We start from the raw sequence: 19,281 nt of genomic DNA, 5'->3' as shown, positions 1-19,281 counted from the left end.
GGACACTGTGTGACATGTTGTTCTGAATCACTGGTGAATGTGGAACGTAACAGCTTTATTTGTCAGACTTGACAACTGCATTCTTTAAACATTTTGCAGATCTGTAATTCCTACCTTCAAACACAATGTAGAATCTCTGTTTCCACTCTTCTGGTGACCTGCGGAAAAGCTCTCTGAAAGAGTCCTCGAAGACATTTTCCCTGCGGACATGAACCGGAAGATCTTCACGCCTCAAGCCCTCATCCAACCTCTCAAGCTCCTGACGGAAGTACCTTCTCTTAACATCGAAGTCTAAGATTCGTGTGTGATCCACCAGGACACTGAATGGACCATCAGCCAATGGGGTCGTTGACTGTCGCAAAATTTGATTCAGGACAGTTCTGTGAGTTTCTGCAAATGACACAAAAACAGAAATAAATTTCAAACTGTCAATACTTTGTCATGAACGTGGGTCATAAGAAAATGCAAGCAAAAACAAATGACATATTCTCAAACCAAAGATAATGTATAACAAAACAAAATGAAAAACACTTTGTATTTGTAAACCCAACATTTATCCTAGAAACACATTACCAATAAACCATGCAGCATGTGAAAGGCATGTCAAAGACAGATTCCAAGTTATACTGACTAAGGGTTGAATCTAAAAAAAAACTGAGAAAGGGTCTCTTCTCAAATCCACTATCATCTTCACACTTCAGACACCTTTTACAATCAGCATGAAAGATCAATACTGCTCATCCATCAATTGCCATCAAACATTGCCATCAATACTACCATGGTCTCTAAGCACTGAAGATCAATACTACCCCTGATATCTAAGCATGGAAGATTCAATAAGATGTACTCACCAGCAAACCTGAGGAACTTCTGGGCATCAGGTGGTAGATGGGCCAAGGAAGAGACAGATGCAACAGAGTTCTCCCTGGTAAGAGGCATGCTTGCCTCAGCACTGGCTGCTGGATTATTGCTGGCCGATGGGGAAGGAGGCGCCATCTCTGCATTCAGATGTGCCAGCTGATCCTCACGACGAGGATGCGTCTCTACAGGTTTCACTTCCTTCTCACCTACATTCAAACAGTTACCGGAAGTACATTAGAACATTTTTCAAAGAATTTAAAAATAAAACTTATTAAAATCTAAATATTTTAGATATTTAAATACTTACCTTACCATAGGTCTTATGCATATTACCTCAAGCTTCGCTAGTAGAGATCAGACAGACGTTGATTCGCCATTCCCTGAATGGCTACCTCATATAATCTACGGATGTAGTCACGGAAGTGACGTGATCTCCCTACTCGCGGGAAAGCGAGCCATCCCACAATTCACTTTTACTTCTAGCGTTCGTCTGATCAGACGTGTTTGTTTACCCACACATGTACAACTGTTTATGGGCAATAGCCAGTGAAGAGGACTGCTTAAAGATTTTATAGCTTTGAAAAGCCAGGCTAGAGGCAGTGATGTAATTGATGTAGGAAATTTGTGGGAACAAAAAACATGTTCACTCATGTATAAAAAAGATAAAAAAGATAAAATAGAACCACAGTCCAGACAAGATGAATTAACACTGGTATTCTTAGTGCTGGGCAGTGGGTAGCCTAATGCTTTAAGTGATCGGTTAAGTGGATGCTCCCTGAATTTGATTCTCTACATGGCTACAATGTACCAAGCCCATTTTTGTGTCCCGTGTCTTCATATTGCTGGAGCATCAATAAAAGTGGTGTAAAACTTAACCCACTCACTTGCTTAGTGCTAAGACAATCATAAAGCCATTAAGATATTGAAGCTTTCTTATATGGTCCTGGATTGCATAGTACAATGAATATGGTTATAGACTGAGCATATATTTTCAGTGGAACTGACCTGCATGTACAATGAAGAAGGCCTCCACAGCTGGCTGCAGTATAAGCACAGCATGCTGGTCTGGTGTTTTAGCCAGCTCAGATAAGCAATCTCCTAGTGTCTGCCATAACTCTTCCAGTGACAGTTGCTCACTCAAGCGAGGTAGGGGGGCTGCTGTCTCCTCATTCTTCTTGTCCTTCTCCTCCTTTGAGGAACCTGCAGCAAAGATGGATGAAAAGAACTCTGTCACATGACAAATATAGCATGATATCTCGGGTTTTTCAATGGTGAAAGTCAAAGCTTACAGCAATTATCTTAAAATGAACAATCTGTCAGTTCAGAAGGTTATTCAAATATGATACTTGACAATTTTTGACACAAATGGATGAAGAATATCACTATACCAGCTTTTTGTTCAGATGTAATGAAACTCTTTTGTGACATCAAGCTCAACATATGATCTGGCATTCTTCTCAACAATGATTATGTATGAAGTGTTCACAGATAGAGCCTGACCTTTTGACAAATCTGGCATTCACCCACAGTCTGATGGAAGTCTACAACCCACTGGCCCCAGTGTCCAAGATCCACCTCGTGCAAATATTAGACCATTATAACACTTGATTGTTCTACCTTGGGTAATATTGACTAATGTTATGATGTGAGAGTTCTACCTGGCTGATCGACCTCCATGGGAGTCTCTGCCCCGGGGGTCGGCAGCTGGGCATCGCTGGCCCCAGTCTGGGCTGCCCCTTGCAACATATCTACTTGTGTGGGGGCAGCCTGTTGTGGTTGAGCCTGCTGTGTGAGGGGGGTGCTACTTCTATGACTGACAACTTCCATGAAAGCCTCAGCCTCTGCTTCTAGTGCTGCCATTGCCTCAGCGATGTTACCCAGTTCCCTGCCTGCTATGGGAAAAAACAGAGTGTTTGATACCGTCATACATTTACTTGTTTTCTCATCAACCTTCATGTTGTTATCTTGAGAAGAGATAAAACAAACCACAATACAGGGAATAACTGAAGCCAGTGCGACTGTCAGACAAAAGACTGTCGTTACACATCTTTGCAGTTGGTGGCAATTACAGGGTTGGCAGGCAAGTTGTGTTCAAAATTGAGGGTAAAAATAATAATCCTGCATTACAACAGGATGACACTGAAAGGTAGAACTATCCATCAAAATGCCATCTTTTCGCCTTTCAGGATATTGATTAGCAATTAGTTAATGTCACAACACAGCAGGAGGGAAAAAGGGTAATATTTGCATTTCAGAATTCTGCTTTACAATTAGTTTCAGTCATAAGACAGCAAAAGGTAAAAAGGTGAACTCATAAATCTGAGAAGCAACATTGTTCTATAGCAAAGCGTACCTGTACGCTTTTGCTTCTTGGCTGCAACCCTTGCTGCCTCCCTCAGTTGGATGATGACCTTGAGGATCCTGAGGAAGAACTGTTGGCTGGATGTTTTGCAAGTGAGCTGAGACATTGAGGGCAGTTGTAGCTCCCTCCCACTCTTCATCTTGGTGGGTGCTGATACCACTACATGCACTCCTGGCATAAACCTGCAACAGAGAAAACCAATCCTTAGAGTCCCCGCTGTAACACATGGCACTTAAATCCAATACTTTCTGAGAAATAATCCTCACTGGTAAGAGCATAGTGACAAATGTAAGTTCAGACATTCAGAGATAGTTAATTATTTTCTTTGTCCTATTAAAAACCTTGTTATACTCAGTATCGTATGTTTGTTTTCATTTTGAGTATCGTTTAAATTGAGTTAGTTAATATTTAATGTCATATCGGCAATATTTCAGCCATATTGTGATGAGAACATATTTGCTATTGAAATGGAATGTACATCTATTATAAAACCCTGTCAATGAAGGACAGCAAAACAACTACAACATCACATTTAAACCTAGTGTGAAAAGTTCAAACAGATATCACTATTTGGACAATGCAATCTAAAAACAAGCTATCGATCACCAACAACAGAAGGTAAGGCATCACAAAATGTTGCAAGTCACACGTTCAACCTCAACTTATTGTCACTGGCCCGCATAAGACAAGGAACATGTCATTAACTGGAATCCTAAATAGGGTTGCAGTTGTGGTGAAAATAAATGAACACACATTCTTTGGCAGTGTTTAATCACATGGATGAAGTGGAGTTAAGACTAATGCTGATTTGAACAGGATATCAGGTATGTATTAGTGTATCTGCTTCCTGAGAGATCCCAAAGCCATAATGTCAAGAAGCATTGGCTTGGTGCTTACAAGGCTAGAATCAATTAGTGTGTACTTCTACACAAACAAATAACAGAACCAGGGCGCCAGGACAGATTTCACTACATGCTCTCTGTTTCAGCTTCTTTATGAACACTGGACAACTACGAAGACAAGATAACAGCAACTTGGGTGTTACAAACCTGTCAGGCAGCATTCCCTTGCCTCTGTTCTCCACATTTGCATCAACATCTCTACTGTCATCAGAGTCAAATACTTCATCAGTTACGTGTGAGTTTAAGTTCTGAAGTTCTACCAGCAACCCTCTGAAATACAGTTAGATATCAAATGCACTCAGTTTCTATACCAACAAAATGCATTTCCAGAACAATATTCTGTACAAATATGAGGTCATGCTTCTTTGAAGCGTCACTGCATATAATTTCTTAATTTTCTTAACTTTACTGTCACAAACTGTCTAATGGACTGTTCATGGGGGGAAGGAGGAAGAGATGAAGGGGAGAAGAGAGAGGAGGAAGGGAGGTGATGATGATGTTTATGGAGTTGCATGTACAATGTGAATGACAGCCCCTCCCACCCCCTTGTCATGTACAAAGTCAATGAACCACCATTCCAGAACATGTACAAAACTAATGACCCCTCTACCTCCTCAGAACAAAGTGGGACACGCACGCAGGCACACACGAAGGGAAAATAAATAAACAAATAAAATATATCATCAAGAACACACCCCACCCTCCCAGCTTAACTGAATGTCCAATTTGTTTGTTCCTGTTAGAATGTTTTACCTTATATTGGCACAGACCGTGAGACCAAGTTTCCTTGCACCAACTAGCAAGAGTTCGAGCACTGCATTACGTGTGGCATTGTTGGCCCAAGACAATTGTAGTAGCAAATTTGTTGCATCTTCTAAACCTTCCTCAGAACACGACTTGGTTGTCAGCACCTGTTGAGAGAAAACCCAAAATTCAACTATCTGTCTGCTAAATGCTCAAGTCATGAAAATAATGGAGACAGATGAAACAGGTTAATTGAAACAGGTTAACCGAAATTTGATAATATCATGAAATAACTGCATGACTATTGCTCAGTGACAGGATTATGATTGGATTTCTGCATGATTATCTATCTATACACTTCTTGGTCTGTGGAAGAATCTCCTTATGCTAAGTATGTTGGAAGTACAAAATACAGTGTGAAGGTCCTACCATATCACCCAGTATTTCAAAATGTTTTACAAGCATGTACACATTTCTTACCTGTACAGCTAGATTCAGTTCGTTCTTCAGTATAGGGGACTCATCCTCAGACTCTTCTTCCACTTCATCAGGGCTTTTTATTGACTTAGCTGTAAAGGAAAAAACATAAGCCACATTTACAGTTTATGCTGACACCTAGTGAGTAGGACAACCCTCTACTTAGCAATTTAATCATTTCCTCACTAATGGCTGTAATATTGGGAGTCTTGCAAAGAAGGCACACCCTGTAACAACCCAGAACAAAACTGTGGGCTCTTATGACAAGCATAAGACAGTGGGCACACATTATGCCCCATATATCTGAGCTTATCAAAATTGGAAAACTGTTACGATTAGTTCCATGCTATCTCCAAACCCACCATATGGATTCTTTGCAATCAATGAAAAAAGTTTGACACAGTCCTTACTGAAGTCAGACACTAACCTTCTGCACTTGTTGCAGGTGGGGCTGAAGGTTGAACAACCGATGTTGGTGTAGGTGCAGAGCTTGAGGCTGTTGTTATCGTGGTTGCTGTCAACAGACTAGATGCTGCAGCTGTAGTTGAAACTGAATTGGTTGTTGTAGTGGTGACACCACTTGTCCGGACATCCCTTGCACGGGACAAATCTGGCAATCCTATTGACACAAGACCTAGAAGTCTGAGGAGTCTGTCTGTGAGCAACTGACTCCTCCGTATAACAGGATGAGACAGCATGTTCATGAGATGTCCTATTGGAGAGCTGTTATACACTGTACTGTCCTCACTGTCAAATGCACTTGAATTATGGGCTTTCTGCATTCCCTTTCCTTTCTTGCTACCGCTTGTATTGTCCAACCTCACCAGTAAATCCCAGAAGTTGGTGTCACATTTACTCTCTTGCTTAGCATCAGATTTCTCCCCTTTCTCAGTCTTGTTTGCAACTCTGGGACTTGAGGCACCACTTGCAATTTGTTTCTGTTTGTTATTGTCTGTTTCCTTGCCATCATCTTCACATTTTTGGACCTCTTTTGCCTTTGGCGCAGGCAGAAAATGGCTTGGAAATACTTTGGCTAAGGAAATAAGAGTGTCTAACACATGTCTACACACCACAGGTGCCGCCTGATTATGAATACTGACACTACAGCTGGGAGGACTGGTGTGTTTCTTACCTGCACTCCGCTGAATTTGAAAGACATTGGCTCGGCAACCTAAGGCAGCCTCCAAACTCATCGACAACCACGATGCTTGACTGCGCACATCACTTTTCAAAGCCACCGGGGAATCTGTTTGCATTGGTTGAACCTTTTTGGCCTTGCCCTTTTCAGGGGTCTTGGATGGCCCACTCCTGTCCTCAATTTCATGGACCTTGCACTCACCCGTTTTCTGCATGATAGACAACAATGCTCTTATCACCCAAGTCCTTGTTGGTCCATCATAACACAAATTTCTTAACACTCTATGAAGTCTTGATGTGTTGAGCTTTGGTTCATCCAAGAACAGCAAGACAAGTAAACAGGTCAGTGCTTCATTGTCCAGTAGATGGCGACCTCGTAGTTTGATGGCAGCACTGTTGGCAGGAGGCTGAGCTCCATACCTGGCAGCATACCTGCCTCCGTATCTGTTCCCCCAAGCCCATCTGCTTCCTCGAGGAGCAGCCCTAATTGCATAGCGTGATCCAAGACGTCCGGCTAGGCCTGATCAGAAAGATTAACTTTGTTAGAACGAGAGAGTAAACTGAACAATAAACATGCCAAACCTTGGTTCAGAATTATACTTTTACAAACTATACAGAGTTAGCAACAGTAAAATAGGATTCTTCAAATAGAACAAAAACATTCTGGATAATCTCCTTGCTTGTTTTTTATCATATTGAGAAACTGTCGGCATATTACACGCAATAAAACTTTTCATAAAGAAGGACCTAATGATGACAACTTTACATCAAAACAAGCAAGACTTTGGTTGAAAAGTAAAAAAGCTCTGAGTGATTGCAAGGATTACTGAAACTAGCGATCCAATGTAAACATTCCTCGGTTTCACTAATACCTGACATCTATCTGCCACATTACCAACTACAACTTGTTCACCTTTAGTAAAGTAGAAGGCTATAAAAAATATTTCAATTGCTTTCCTTATTTCATTTCCCCATCCCACTGACAGACACCTTAAAAAAAATCCTTAAGACAGGGTTAAATTTTTGTTTGATCCCTCAATAAATAGTTTACTTTAGGACTTTTACAGCTCAATTTGTCCGTAGGGCTGTTAAATTTCTGTCTCCAAAACAAACATATAAGGGAGTAAGTAAAGAGAGCCCTCCATATCAGTTTCATATCCGCCATGGTGCGACAGGACCAAGGGAGCACACAACTGAATCCACAATAACCTTCAATTGCATCTTCCAAGTGAAATTTCTAATGGGCTGAAGCTGTTTACTGGAGGATTACTTATGCCAAGTAAATGAGTTCATGGTTTTTGCATTCCGAGAACATCAGGTTTTCAAAGAGGTTTCACCAAAAGAGAATGTTAAGGCAATCTTTTTAACCAATCAAAGATTTTTTATTTCAAACAATATTCACGTAACTCAGTTATATTAAAGCCTTGTAGTTTGATCAACAATAAATGCCTGCTCTTGGGTTAGCATTTTAAACTCTGCAGGTGTCCATTGTCAGTCCTCAAAGACTTGTATCATAAACTTCTGCGCCCCAACATAAGAACGTTTGAATTATCATACTACAAACTTCCTTATTCCTTCCACATTACAAGATTGATTCATGCAGTATTTGATAGTAAATTAATTTGTCCAGTATCCAAACAGTACAAACATCACTGACACCTACAGCTTGTAGAACACTAATAATTGTCAGCTGCAGGACAGCTGTCTTTGACGTATCTAAAGTCACACTAGCTGGTATAAACAGAAAATAAGCAAATGAAAGAAAACTAAAATGGAGCAGAGCTGAGTAGAGAGATGTGTAAGTGGGAGCTTGTGCTACAGTAAGCAAAGAAAATACCTTAAAGCATCCAGGACCAGTTAATACTTATTGACATCTTCAGCAACATTGTCAGCATTACTGAATGCTGTGAGCAAATGATACTGAATATATGGAAATCTCACAGCAGAAATTCATGTCATCTTCTGTCAACAAGTGATGACCTTAACATCTAAGGCATGGAAAGTGTGGAACAGTTAACTAAATAGAACTTCAAGCTTCAATTTTTTCTGTGCAGAAAAAAACTTGTTGAGGACTACAACATTAGTGATACTGCTTTGAAGACAACATATGACAAGACAGGACAATTCGCCATAGCTGCATCAAGACTTAATAGCCCACCCCTGTACTCGTCCACCAAGGTTCTCCCTCTGCTCAACCCTGCTCTATCTTGAGCACCTGAATGTCGTAAAATAGCAGATAGAGAAGCAGCACCAGCTTGTGCAAAGATTCTCTCTTGGACAATTCTGCGGTGCCTCTCCTCGAACTCCCTCCTCAGCTCCTGAGCCTCAGCTGCAAGGTCAGGAGGCAGGACAGCCAACATACTGTCGTCCATGTCAGCCAACACCTGCTGTCGTAGTGATGTGGGCAAGGTGGCAAAAAAGCTTGCAGGGTCAACTGGCGTCTCCGGATTGGCTTGAGTCTGCTGTTGAGCTGCAAGACGGGCCTGTTCTGCCCTCTGCTGGGCCAACACCTTCAATTGAAAAACAAATGTGCGTAACTTATTTAAAAGATAGGCCAGCTGGAAATATATTAAACAAGTTCAACAGTCGATCAACATGATAAAGTAAATAAATGTTCAATGACTGAAAGCCAGATTGTTTTTCTCACTTATCAGTCCATCTGTAATATATTGTACTGTAAATAATCTAGGCCGGATCAGATAATCCCTTGACTGATATCACCAATGATAAATGCTGACGGAGTACAAACATTCTTAGTCAGCATTGGTTACTGTGGTTCCATATTAATCAGGGTGGGTGATGGAGACAATCTTTCTAGCTACAAAACGCTAGTTATACCACTATCGCCTACATGTAATCAACTCAAGGAAGATAAGAAGTTGATAGTGTGATTCCATTTCACTTGCAGGAAGATGATGTGAAAGTGATACAAAACTGCAACAAACTCTCATATAGACTTGTCACCACAGAAATCTAAGGAGCTTTAAGAACAATAACAGAATTAGAGTTATTTTTTAACACAAAAAGTACTACTACATTATTGTAATCAAGCTTCACACTGTATACGATAACTCACCTCTTCCTGAATGGCAGGTGGTAAAGCAGCCAGGAACTCTGGGTTAACCTCCATAGCTCCCATGCTCTCTGTGTTCTGCGCCTGTTGTTGTGCTCGCTGCTGTATCCGTTGAAGACGTAGCTGTTCTGCTATCACCTCTTGTCTGATGTTGTCTGGCAATGCAGCCAAGAATGAAGGGTCTACCCCCTCTGAAGTAGAAAATACAACACGTCACCATGGTACTTATTTTAATCTGACACAATAACCCACGAATATGCTTTGCAATGCCCTCTTATTTTAGACAACAATCTCAAGTCATTACTCGTCTTACAAAACCTTCAAATATATTTTGAAATTTACTGATCATATTGAGCTCTGACACTCAACATACCCCCGAACATATTCTGCGCACCAGTGTCTGCTGCAGCTGCAATGGTTGTTGGAGTGGCACTCGAAGTACTAGTTAGGTTAGCAGCTTCTGCCAAGGATGATAAGATGGAACTAGAGACGCTAGTCTGCGAAGTAGTGCTACCTGATGTGGTCAGAGGGTTGATACCAGATGCTGTTGCAAGTTCTTCCGTGCTACCTGAAAAGACAGAGGTGGGACTGAGTGAAAGAAGACAACATCACTGACAGAAATATTGTGGGGAATACCAATTGACATGCACTGCCTGTGAAAGAAATGGTAAAGCAGAAACATGAGGTGCATGAGATCAAGGATCACTTTCAAACTGGTCTCTGTTGCATAAAGTGGTCCAAAGGCTATAGTAAGGGTATGGCCGCACCAATAAGTAAAGACCTAGGGTGCCGTTGTATAAAGCAACCATACTGCTACACCCGTTGCAAATCTATGTAAAGGTATGATAGTTACAATCTACTTAGCACTGAAATCGCTTTGTACAACAGCACCAAGATAGGTAAAGTGCAGAAGATGCATCATTGAAATTACGCAGAAGAATAAGCCCACAAACTATAATTTCTATGATACATGATGGGAATGCGGAACTTGTTTGGGAATTTATTTGCAAATGCCTTATTTGGCACTACATGTTACTTATTCTTTATCTCGAGTAATTGAGTCAAACATGATGCATGGAAATTACCGAAGTGAGTGCAAATGATTTGTTGGAAGGGATTAACTCTAAATTTGTTTTCCCTGTACTGGCTAATTATATAGCTCTGGTACCCCTTATTATGACCCAATACCTATGCTTCAAACAGTTAAAAAATAACATTCAGGTGTTTAGTAAGACAAATATGTTCTTTGTCCCCATCATGACCGATGAACAATAAACTTTTACAAAGGCAGAGTTATTGTCGGATGATGAAAATTGATCAGTAATGTAATGAAACTTGCCTGATGCAGAAGAATGCACTGTAACTGCATCTGAACTTGTGATGTTGGAGACTTCCTCAGGGGTGACAGCTGTGTCACTCTGGGGTTGGGCCCCTGTTGTGGAGTCAGAGCTTGATGTTGGGGTAGCAGTAGGACCCACCTCATCTCCCTGGGTGGTGCCCAACCCAAACAAGGGCAGGGTGGAAGAGCTGGTAGCCTCCATGACAGAATCGTCAAACAGCAGCAAGGAAGCCAGATTAGAAGTTGGCAGATCTCCAGCCCTGGAAGGAACAAATTCTTGGTGAAGGTTTGGATATAGCCATATTTGGTGACTTTGTCAAGCATATACTTTTAGTTCAACATTACAACATCACTATCATACAATAATTGTACACACACTAATTAACTTAAGCAAAAAGACATTCTTATATTTTCAGAATATATCACAAGGCATAACCAAATCAATTCCTTGTTTTATGGGGGTCGGTCTACAAAGATTCATTAACATATTCAAGAGAAGAAATATGTATTCAGCGTGCCTGTGAGGGGCGGTTTGGAGGGCTTAACGCCATGAGTCAGGATAAGTATAAATATCAATTTTATTCAGAAAATTACATATTTTTCCTTATCCTGAGTCATGTTTATCATGCTTACAGAATCCCACAGAAACGCGTTGGGTCAGGCCATGCTGAATTCTGTTGACTGCCAGATAAGTACATCCAGTACTTCCCCTACATTAGGGAACTATAACAGCGATAGTTCAATCCTGTTCTTCCAATATTCATCTGTGAGATGAGGGGGATCACATCCATTTGAACATGTCTTCTCTTGGAACTTGACGATATATAGATCAGATAACATTTTCATTACAAGTACAGGGTCATAATCACTCATGCTAGCCTGTTCAAGAAATGGACTCTCAACCATTATACTCCGCAGAGCATATTGGTCTCAACATGTCACATGATGAAAGGGTGATTCAAACTCAGTGCCTTTGTGGAACTGTTAGTTGTTGTGACAATAATTAGTGCGATGTTTAGTGACTCGTTGACATCACTCGTGAGGTGCTGTAGTATGACATTTAAGTCCAAAGCTGGAGCCTTAAATCTGTGCTGTTGGTCTTCCAGCTTGAATGAGCATAGAAAGGCTAGTTGTTCAGGTGCTTTAGTCAGCTTAATCCCCGTTTTCATGCTGTTCTCAAAGCTGAGTGCAGCCAAGTATGTCCAAAAGTGTAGAAACTTTCAGTCGTCTGGTATGTCGTAGATGACGTAAGTAGTCCCCTACTTGAGAATGTGTGGTCTTCACTGCAGTGAAGCCTGATGTGTGATTCAAACTGCATCCATTTATCGTCGTATAAAGGTGCAAGTAGATCTATGTAGAGCCAGGGTGACTGCCTTCTGGGCCCTAGTAGAATATTCTGAAGGTTTCAAGCAGGCTTTGATACAAGCCATATGTGAAGCTGGAACACTGTTGGATTGCCATGTGCTTCTTTAGTGTGCAGATGGATGAGTATGTTCTCCCACTCTGGTAGTTGCAGTGTTGGTTGTCCTAGTTCCTCGATGAGTAGTGGGAACCAATATCTCGCTGGGCAATAAGGCATGACCAAAATCAGTTGTATCAGCATCGTCGTTTTTTTTTTCTGATGACTTCCAGTAGTAGTACTGATGGGGGGAATGCGTAGGTTATCAAAGAGCTGAAAGGTCAGCTGCAGCCGTGTGTGAGATCGTGTTGATCCCTGCTTGTTTATGTAAAATGCTACTGAGGAGTTGTTTGTATGAACCATCAGTAGTTTGTTCCTTAATGCTGTCGACCAATGACGTACTGAGTTGATTACAGCTTTCCTCTCCAGGTGGTTGATACGCTGCTTGTCCAGATTCCTGACGCCACCTTCTTGTTCAGGTGAGCACCCCAACCTTGCAGTGATGCATGTACGTAGAGATGGTTGCTGCACACCAGATCTAGCAAATAAGTCCCCATGCAGACATACAATCAGAGAGTCCATCAAACTAGATACTGTCTCAAGTTGTCCAGCAGAGCAATCTGATCCAATGTGTTGAGGTGCTGAATCAGTGACTGTTGAAGTGGGTGTAGTTGTAGACGTCGTCGTCTGGACAAATCCTGTGCTGATGTGAGCAAACTGAGCAGACACTGCCACTGTCATAGTGGTAGCGGACGGAGCAGAACTTGTACTATCATGGTTTGAATTCTGACCCATAAAACCTCTGGGACAATGATGCGGTTCAAAGGAGAGATGAATCGAATCCTGAGGAACTGAAGATCTTGCTGCAGCTCCAATTCCAATTTCAGTAGATTCTGAGTTGAGTTAGCAGCCTGATGTGAAGTCTAACTGTAGTCTGAGATGACTTTTCTCGTGATGCCCTTGAGAGTCGTTGTGCAGGTAAAAGGCGCTGCAAAGTCCCCACCGATGTAGATATGTGACTAATGGCTTGGTGACCAGAGTAAATAGCCACTGGGCCAAAGAACGGTAGAACCGTGCACTGGTAGTGCTGACCATTGAAAAGGAAGTGCAGATATTTCCAAGAGAGTCCGAATGTATCGGAATTGGCAGGTAGGCACCTTGTAGACCGATACTGGTTACATCATCCGCTGGATGAATGAGATGCAGCAGTTGTGGTAGATGCAGCAGTTGTGGTAGATGGCTCTTTCTAAACCATTCTGGTTTCAGTAGATAATCCTTGTTGAACTTGTTGGCTAGCTTGTCTCAGCTGATCCCTGGTGTACATGAAGAGTGCTGGGTCTCTTGTGAGCAGTGTTGCCTGTAGTGGGATTTTGTAGCTGTCTCGTAGGATGATCATGACGTAACCCGGAGGTTGAGTGTACTGTATGTCCGCTTCATTTAGATGGGGATTTCAAGGGGTTTCAAGTGTTCCATTATCTTTGCATATAGGGAGGAGATAAGCATAATAAGCATGAGTCAGGATAAGCAAAAATAATGTAACTCCTGTTCCCACAGGGAAAATTCAACAAATTTCATCCAAATGTGTCAGATTTTCATGCATCAGAGGCAATTCAAATTGCCAATATTAATATGAAAGGCTTGTAAACTTTAAAGTCAATTCTCAACCATTTGGTCTGACAAAAACTAAAGACACTGAATGAACAAACTGCCAGGCCTACCTGCGTGGTGCTGAGGGTGTTGTGAGAGGGACAGGTTGACTGGCCGGCATGATAGTATCTGCAGCTAAGCCCTGTCCAGCTAGAAGGTGGTCAGTGAGCTCAGCATGAGCTGTGGTGGAGACTGCAGCCTGGGTGACACTGGGAGTAACTGCAGTCTGTCCACTTGGTAAAGATGCCGCTGTGGTGGTGATGGCTGGGGCAAGAACCTCCTCCACCATAGCTGAAGCAAGTCTCTCTGCTGCTGCCACTGCCTCACTGACACCTGCATTAAACACAATACATCATTGCAAATAATATATGTTTAAAGTACAAACTGTTAAATCTGAGAAACTCTGAGAATATTAAATCAAAATTTCCAAAGTTAACAAGCAACACAAAAATGTCTATTAGTTACGACATGTACATATTAAGGCTGTAACAAATACAATATATGTGGGGAGAACCATAGGTTTTACAATTATACAGGAACAATTATGAATATGTATTCTTGAATACCTTATTTTAATCCCTACATATTACCATAACAAACAAATCATGTAACAGCATTAGCTGAAACATATAAATACCTTTTTCTATACAAAATGCAATACATTGCAAAACAATGCCACTTTAAGCCAAATGACAGCGCAGAGCAGGGTCCACATCAAAATAATACAAAAGTTACACACTGAATGTGTTGGATATATTCCATTCTGCATATCTCATTTAAATAACCAATAACCTGTTTCTAAGTAAAAATACTCTTAAATATATTGGTAAACATCCAATTCTAGTGATCACGAATAATGAAGTGAATTCATGAACAGATACGGTTCAATTCAATACACAAGTGAATTTTAACAAGACTACTAGCTTCGAAATGAGGATGTGGAGAATATTTTGATAGACTTGTCAATAACTTGAATAGGGTAGGAAATAAGCACAAATTAATCCTTCCCTATGTTGGTGAGTCAAAGCTTGTTGTAACACACAGGATGTAATCTGTGGATGAAAGACCACTGAACTTACTAATTTGCCGTGAGAGATTCTCAGTAGTTGTAGTGACAGGGGGTGGTGTTGGTGGGTTGGGAGTGGACGTGTGGCTGGGGACAACAGGGGTAATGCACAGTGTGTTGGCAGCACTAACTGCTCCTGAAGTTGTCACACTGGAGGATGCCCCAGACTGAAAGAAAGAACACATTTACTAACATTATTACAGCATACGCTTGGCAGAAGGTTTATGAACTGACCAAATGACCTCACAGCTAGGTCATCCTTCCTATCCTCATATTTACAGTGAGTGAGTTTAGAGTTTATTTTTACACCGCACTCAGCAATATTCCGGCCAATATGGTGGTGGTCTGTAAATAATTGAGTCTCGACCAGACAATCCAATGATCAACAGCATGAGTATCAATCTGAGCAACTGGGACCCATGACGTGTCAACTAAGTCAGCAAGCCTGACCACCCAACCCCATTATTTGCCTCTTATGACAGGCATAGTCTCTTTTTAAGGCAAGTATGGGTTGCTGAAGACCTAATGTACCACAGATCTTCACAGTTCCCTATAGTTACATTAACTGAAAAATCCTCACCGAACTGTCAATCTGGCCAACCTCCTCGGGCTTGTTCTGCTTTTCCTTCTCCTTCTTGGCTGCATCCTCCTCTGCAGCTTTCTTCCTCTTCTCTCTCCTCTCACTCAGCTCATCATCTCTGGCCTTAATCAAGCTCTCAATGATGCTAGGTTTCACCGCTGTAATAAAACAGACAAGTAATATTTTGAAAAGTTTCAAGACATATAATTTTTACCTTAGAATATATTTCATCTGCAATGTTTTGAGACATCCTGAACATGAAATATGATTAGATTTAGATTTAGTGATTAGAAAATGAAAACTTCGGACCTCTTACATTAAAAACCATTATATCAACAAAAAGTCCTACAACAAGGGTCTATCTAATTTGGTTAGAATAATCCTTAGTAATTATCCTCTCCCTTTACAAGAGTAGGCATAGATCTTCATGGCAAAGGTACCAATTGTTTTCAGCAAATTTTGATGAAAAAATATCTAGTTATAGTGATCTGGACAAACACCTGTTACAGATGGATAGACAGAATAGAAAAGATGATGAGGACTTCTCCCTGTGGATAACAACAGACCAATTTAATTTTGACGTCAGCTTCCCAGTCAGAATGTCCACTTACTCATGAGACAGTTGTGGACACTATCTCCATCCAAGACCTTTGTCTCCTCAGTCCAGCGAGTCAGTGTAGATGGAACACAAGACAGGACACCCGAGCCTGCAGACCCACTCTCAGGAAACGGGTCCTACAACACATCATTCTACTTGCAAACATTCAGTCAAATGCATTGCAAACATACTGTCAAACAGGACACTAAGGAAATTATGACCATTCTGTTTTCACCATATACAGTGGAATTAGAGTTTTGAGGCATCCACTTTTTTAAAGGGTCCCAATCTAATTAATCATCATGAAATGGCTTACAAGAAAAGAGAGCGAGTGAGTTTGGTTTTCAGGGAAGGCAACAAGTGAAAGTGATTTCAGCTGAAAACAGCTGGAGATCTGATGGTTGCAAGCTCTCAATCTGAACCATGATCGATTAATTTGCATTTATATGCATGGAAAATTGTCATCCCTGGGTGTTATGCCGCTTTCATCAATATTCCAGTAATATCACTGTGGGAAACACCAGAAATGGGTTTCACTTAGTGAATCAAACCCAACTTTAACCACTAGCTTACTCCACTGACCCTATGACGAAAAGATATATAAATACTGTATGTTATGTTATATTTATGTTATATTTACATGCTGTACATATGATAAACAAAGAAACCAACATATAAAACAACCAACTTCATTGCCTTATAACGCATGAAACTGATTTTCCTGAATGTGCCATCAATCATCTACAACAGACTTGGAAGGAACTCCCATTTTGTCAAGTAAAGAACTTACCTGGAATAGCTCTTCAAAGAGATCTTCCTCTGGCCTAGAGATAATCCTCAAGTCATCATTGGCCAGGACTACCCTGGTGTGTGTAGGTCCCCCAGCTTGTGTTGTGAGGGTGTTGGTTAGCTGAAGGATGTCTGCTGCTGTAGTTGGGCCAAGGAGTCTGCAACAAATGGTCTCAACATTCAAAATCTTCAGACCCACATGCTCTAGAATGACTTTATATATTCTAGGATTGTCCACATGTGAACTTTTGTAAATTAATTATTACTACTGCAAATGGCACTGGTTTCCAAAAGGAACAGAAACCCACATAATCACATATATGTCATAAGAAATATAAGAAACCATCATTAACATTACAATTAATTGTGAAAACCAATCATTGCTTTGACAAAGATTTACTGTTATAAACGGCTGATAGGATAGAAACACAATGTGCATGCAGTCAGTGGTCAGAGGTGATGCCAGTTTTTGTTTCAATTTGGTGTTTAGTGTTTAAGAACTAATGTTAAACTTGTATAAACTCATTAATTATGGGAGATTACTAAACAAAAGACTATTAAAGTAACCAATTAGGAACAACAACATCTCAACATATCAAGTTACCTCAATGGTAGATTATTTCTGAAAAAGTGCACTGAAGGTCATTCATAAAGGTAAGTAGTCAATTACAATTAAAGGTTTATTTTGTAACTTATACAACAGTTTTTAATAGCATTATTTCCAACACATTTAATGCCAGTTCCATGGAACAATATTTAGTACATCAGCTTTCAAAAGCTTGTCATTACTCGAAAGCCAATTTCAGCATTATATTTGCACTGCAGCATTCAATACCACATACCTTTCACATCAAATGCAGACATTTGACATTTAGTTGTATGTTATGCTTCTGTGTAATAATTACAGAATATTTTTTCATTCATCTTCACATTTTCATCTTATGTTATATTTATAATGCAAATCCTTTTACATCTTATGTTATATTGGCCATTAAGTGTCACTGACTATCTGTTTTTGCCAAGTCATCTATCACAAAGAAGATTAAGTAAAGTAAGCAAGTAAAGCTATCTGGTAATTTATTGGACAACTTTTATTGTATATATTAATCCAAATTTCATTGCAATATCAGAAAATCCTTACAGACCTAAGAAATACATAAGATGCAATGAACAAGAATAATTCACATTACCTTATCTCTAATGTCTCCTATACTTTACTAAATGTCGTTCTCGTCGCTGGTTAGTAGTTTATCGACTAATTCCCATCCCTGTATAGACTAATACTTATGCTAACACCTGTCTTAGTTCCAGTTTGTCTTATAAATGTTTTTAACCTTTGTAAGATAACTGGAGGATTTGGCTGTCGACCACTGCCCTGCAAGTTGACATGGAGAGTCTGAGTGTTGGGATTGAACCTGTAGGAGCCTCGTTGCCGGTTCCCTCGATGAACTCGTGCCACGCCCATCACTGTATGGGGGTCGGACTGTCGCATCAACAATGGATGAGCTGTTGTCACGTTGCTAGGAGCAGGGGGAAGGGACGGCACTAAAAGAGAAGTTGAAAAGTGATCTCCTGTTTTAAACAAATCAAGTAAGAAGTAACATTCTTGTTTGGAAAGTTAACAAATCTGCTTTTACGAGATCTTACTTACAAATTGTCAGTTATGTTGTTCACGAGAATCTGTGCAGAGCTGGTGATAGTAATTACATTCATGCAGAACGCATGTACAATTTTTGAAAGATTTGAAAGGGCGATCTGGTAAAATACAAATTTTAACTTTCAACTGAAATGTTTCCACTTACTTGCTTCATTTCCATTATCGTTATCATGAACAGAAATAGGCAGTTGGTAGGTTCGTATCTGGGAGTTATCATTGAAAAAGATGTGCTGGGCGCCACCTAATTGAGTGAAAGACAATGGCTCTATTACCAACTTCAAGTATCATTTTCAGTCTGACCCTAAAAAGATTTCGTATAGAAACTGGTCCCAAGGAAAGGACATTTTCTGTCTGAACAGAAGAGTAATACCCAGCTGTCAATACTTTACTGAAAGCTGTCTCTAAGTACAGACAAATTATTTTAAGGTGTTACTAGAAGCAGCATTGCACGAGAACCAAAAGTGTAGTAATTAAGTGTAGTAATTAAATTCTATGAACAACTCTATGGCGGTTTGTTTTATTACAGCTACGTGGCAGCAATCAGACAATAATCAAGCCCAAAACAGACAGTCCAGTGATCAACAGTATGAGCATCAATCAACACAAGTGGGATACAATGACACATCTCAACCAAATCAATGAGCATGACT

General features: G+C 40.5%; 1 protein-coding gene across 17 annotated transcripts in view; it reads right to left on the bottom strand.

Moving 5' to 3' along the window:
• LOC137296496 (E3 ubiquitin-protein ligase HUWE1-like) overlaps positions 1-19,281 on the bottom strand; it is an 81,825-nt gene that overhangs the window by 8,787 nt on the left and 53,757 nt on the right. For 5 of the 17 annotated variants that reach the window (XM_067828290.1, XM_067828285.1, XM_067828287.1 and 2 more), the window contains exons 55-74: positions 18,777-18,872; positions 18,309-18,519; positions 16,976-17,132; positions 16,199-16,322; positions 15,588-15,745; positions 15,021-15,174; positions 14,013-14,274; positions 10,892-11,155; positions 9,930-10,120; positions 9,560-9,747; positions 8,642-8,993; positions 5,774-7,003; positions 5,350-5,438; positions 4,879-5,036; positions 4,273-4,395; positions 3,215-3,405; positions 2,520-2,753; positions 1,867-2,061; positions 852-1,067; positions 115-390 (exon numbers count right to left, since the gene is read on the bottom strand). In XM_067828290.1, coding sequence (XP_067684391.1) covers positions 115-390; positions 852-1,067; positions 1,867-2,061; positions 2,520-2,753; positions 3,215-3,405; positions 4,273-4,395; positions 4,879-5,036; positions 5,350-5,438; positions 5,774-7,003; positions 8,642-8,993; positions 9,560-9,747; positions 9,930-10,120; positions 10,892-11,155; positions 14,013-14,274; positions 15,021-15,174; positions 15,588-15,745; positions 16,199-16,322; positions 16,976-17,132; positions 18,309-18,519; positions 18,777-18,872 — 4,869 coding nt within the window. Of the gene's footprint in view, positions 1-114; positions 391-851; positions 1,068-1,866; positions 2,062-2,519; positions 2,754-3,214; positions 3,406-4,272; positions 4,396-4,878; positions 5,037-5,349; positions 5,439-5,773; positions 7,004-8,641; positions 8,994-9,559; positions 9,748-9,929; positions 10,125-10,891; positions 11,156-14,012; positions 14,275-15,020; positions 15,175-15,587; positions 15,746-16,198; positions 16,323-16,975; positions 17,133-18,308; positions 18,520-18,776; positions 18,873-19,281 lie in introns of all 17 variants that reach the window. The other 12 variants (XM_067828301.1, XM_067828293.1, XM_067828300.1 and 9 more) reach the window with 8 other exon arrangements.

This window comes from Haliotis asinina, chromosome 9 (genome assembly GCF_037392515.1).
Source record: "Haliotis asinina isolate JCU_RB_2024 chromosome 9, JCU_Hal_asi_v2, whole genome shotgun sequence".
NCBI lineage: Eukaryota > Metazoa > Mollusca > Gastropoda > Lepetellida > Haliotidae > Haliotis > Haliotis asinina.
Note: the sequence above shows the minus strand (reverse complement) of the source record. Positions and strands in the feature narration are given on the sequence as shown.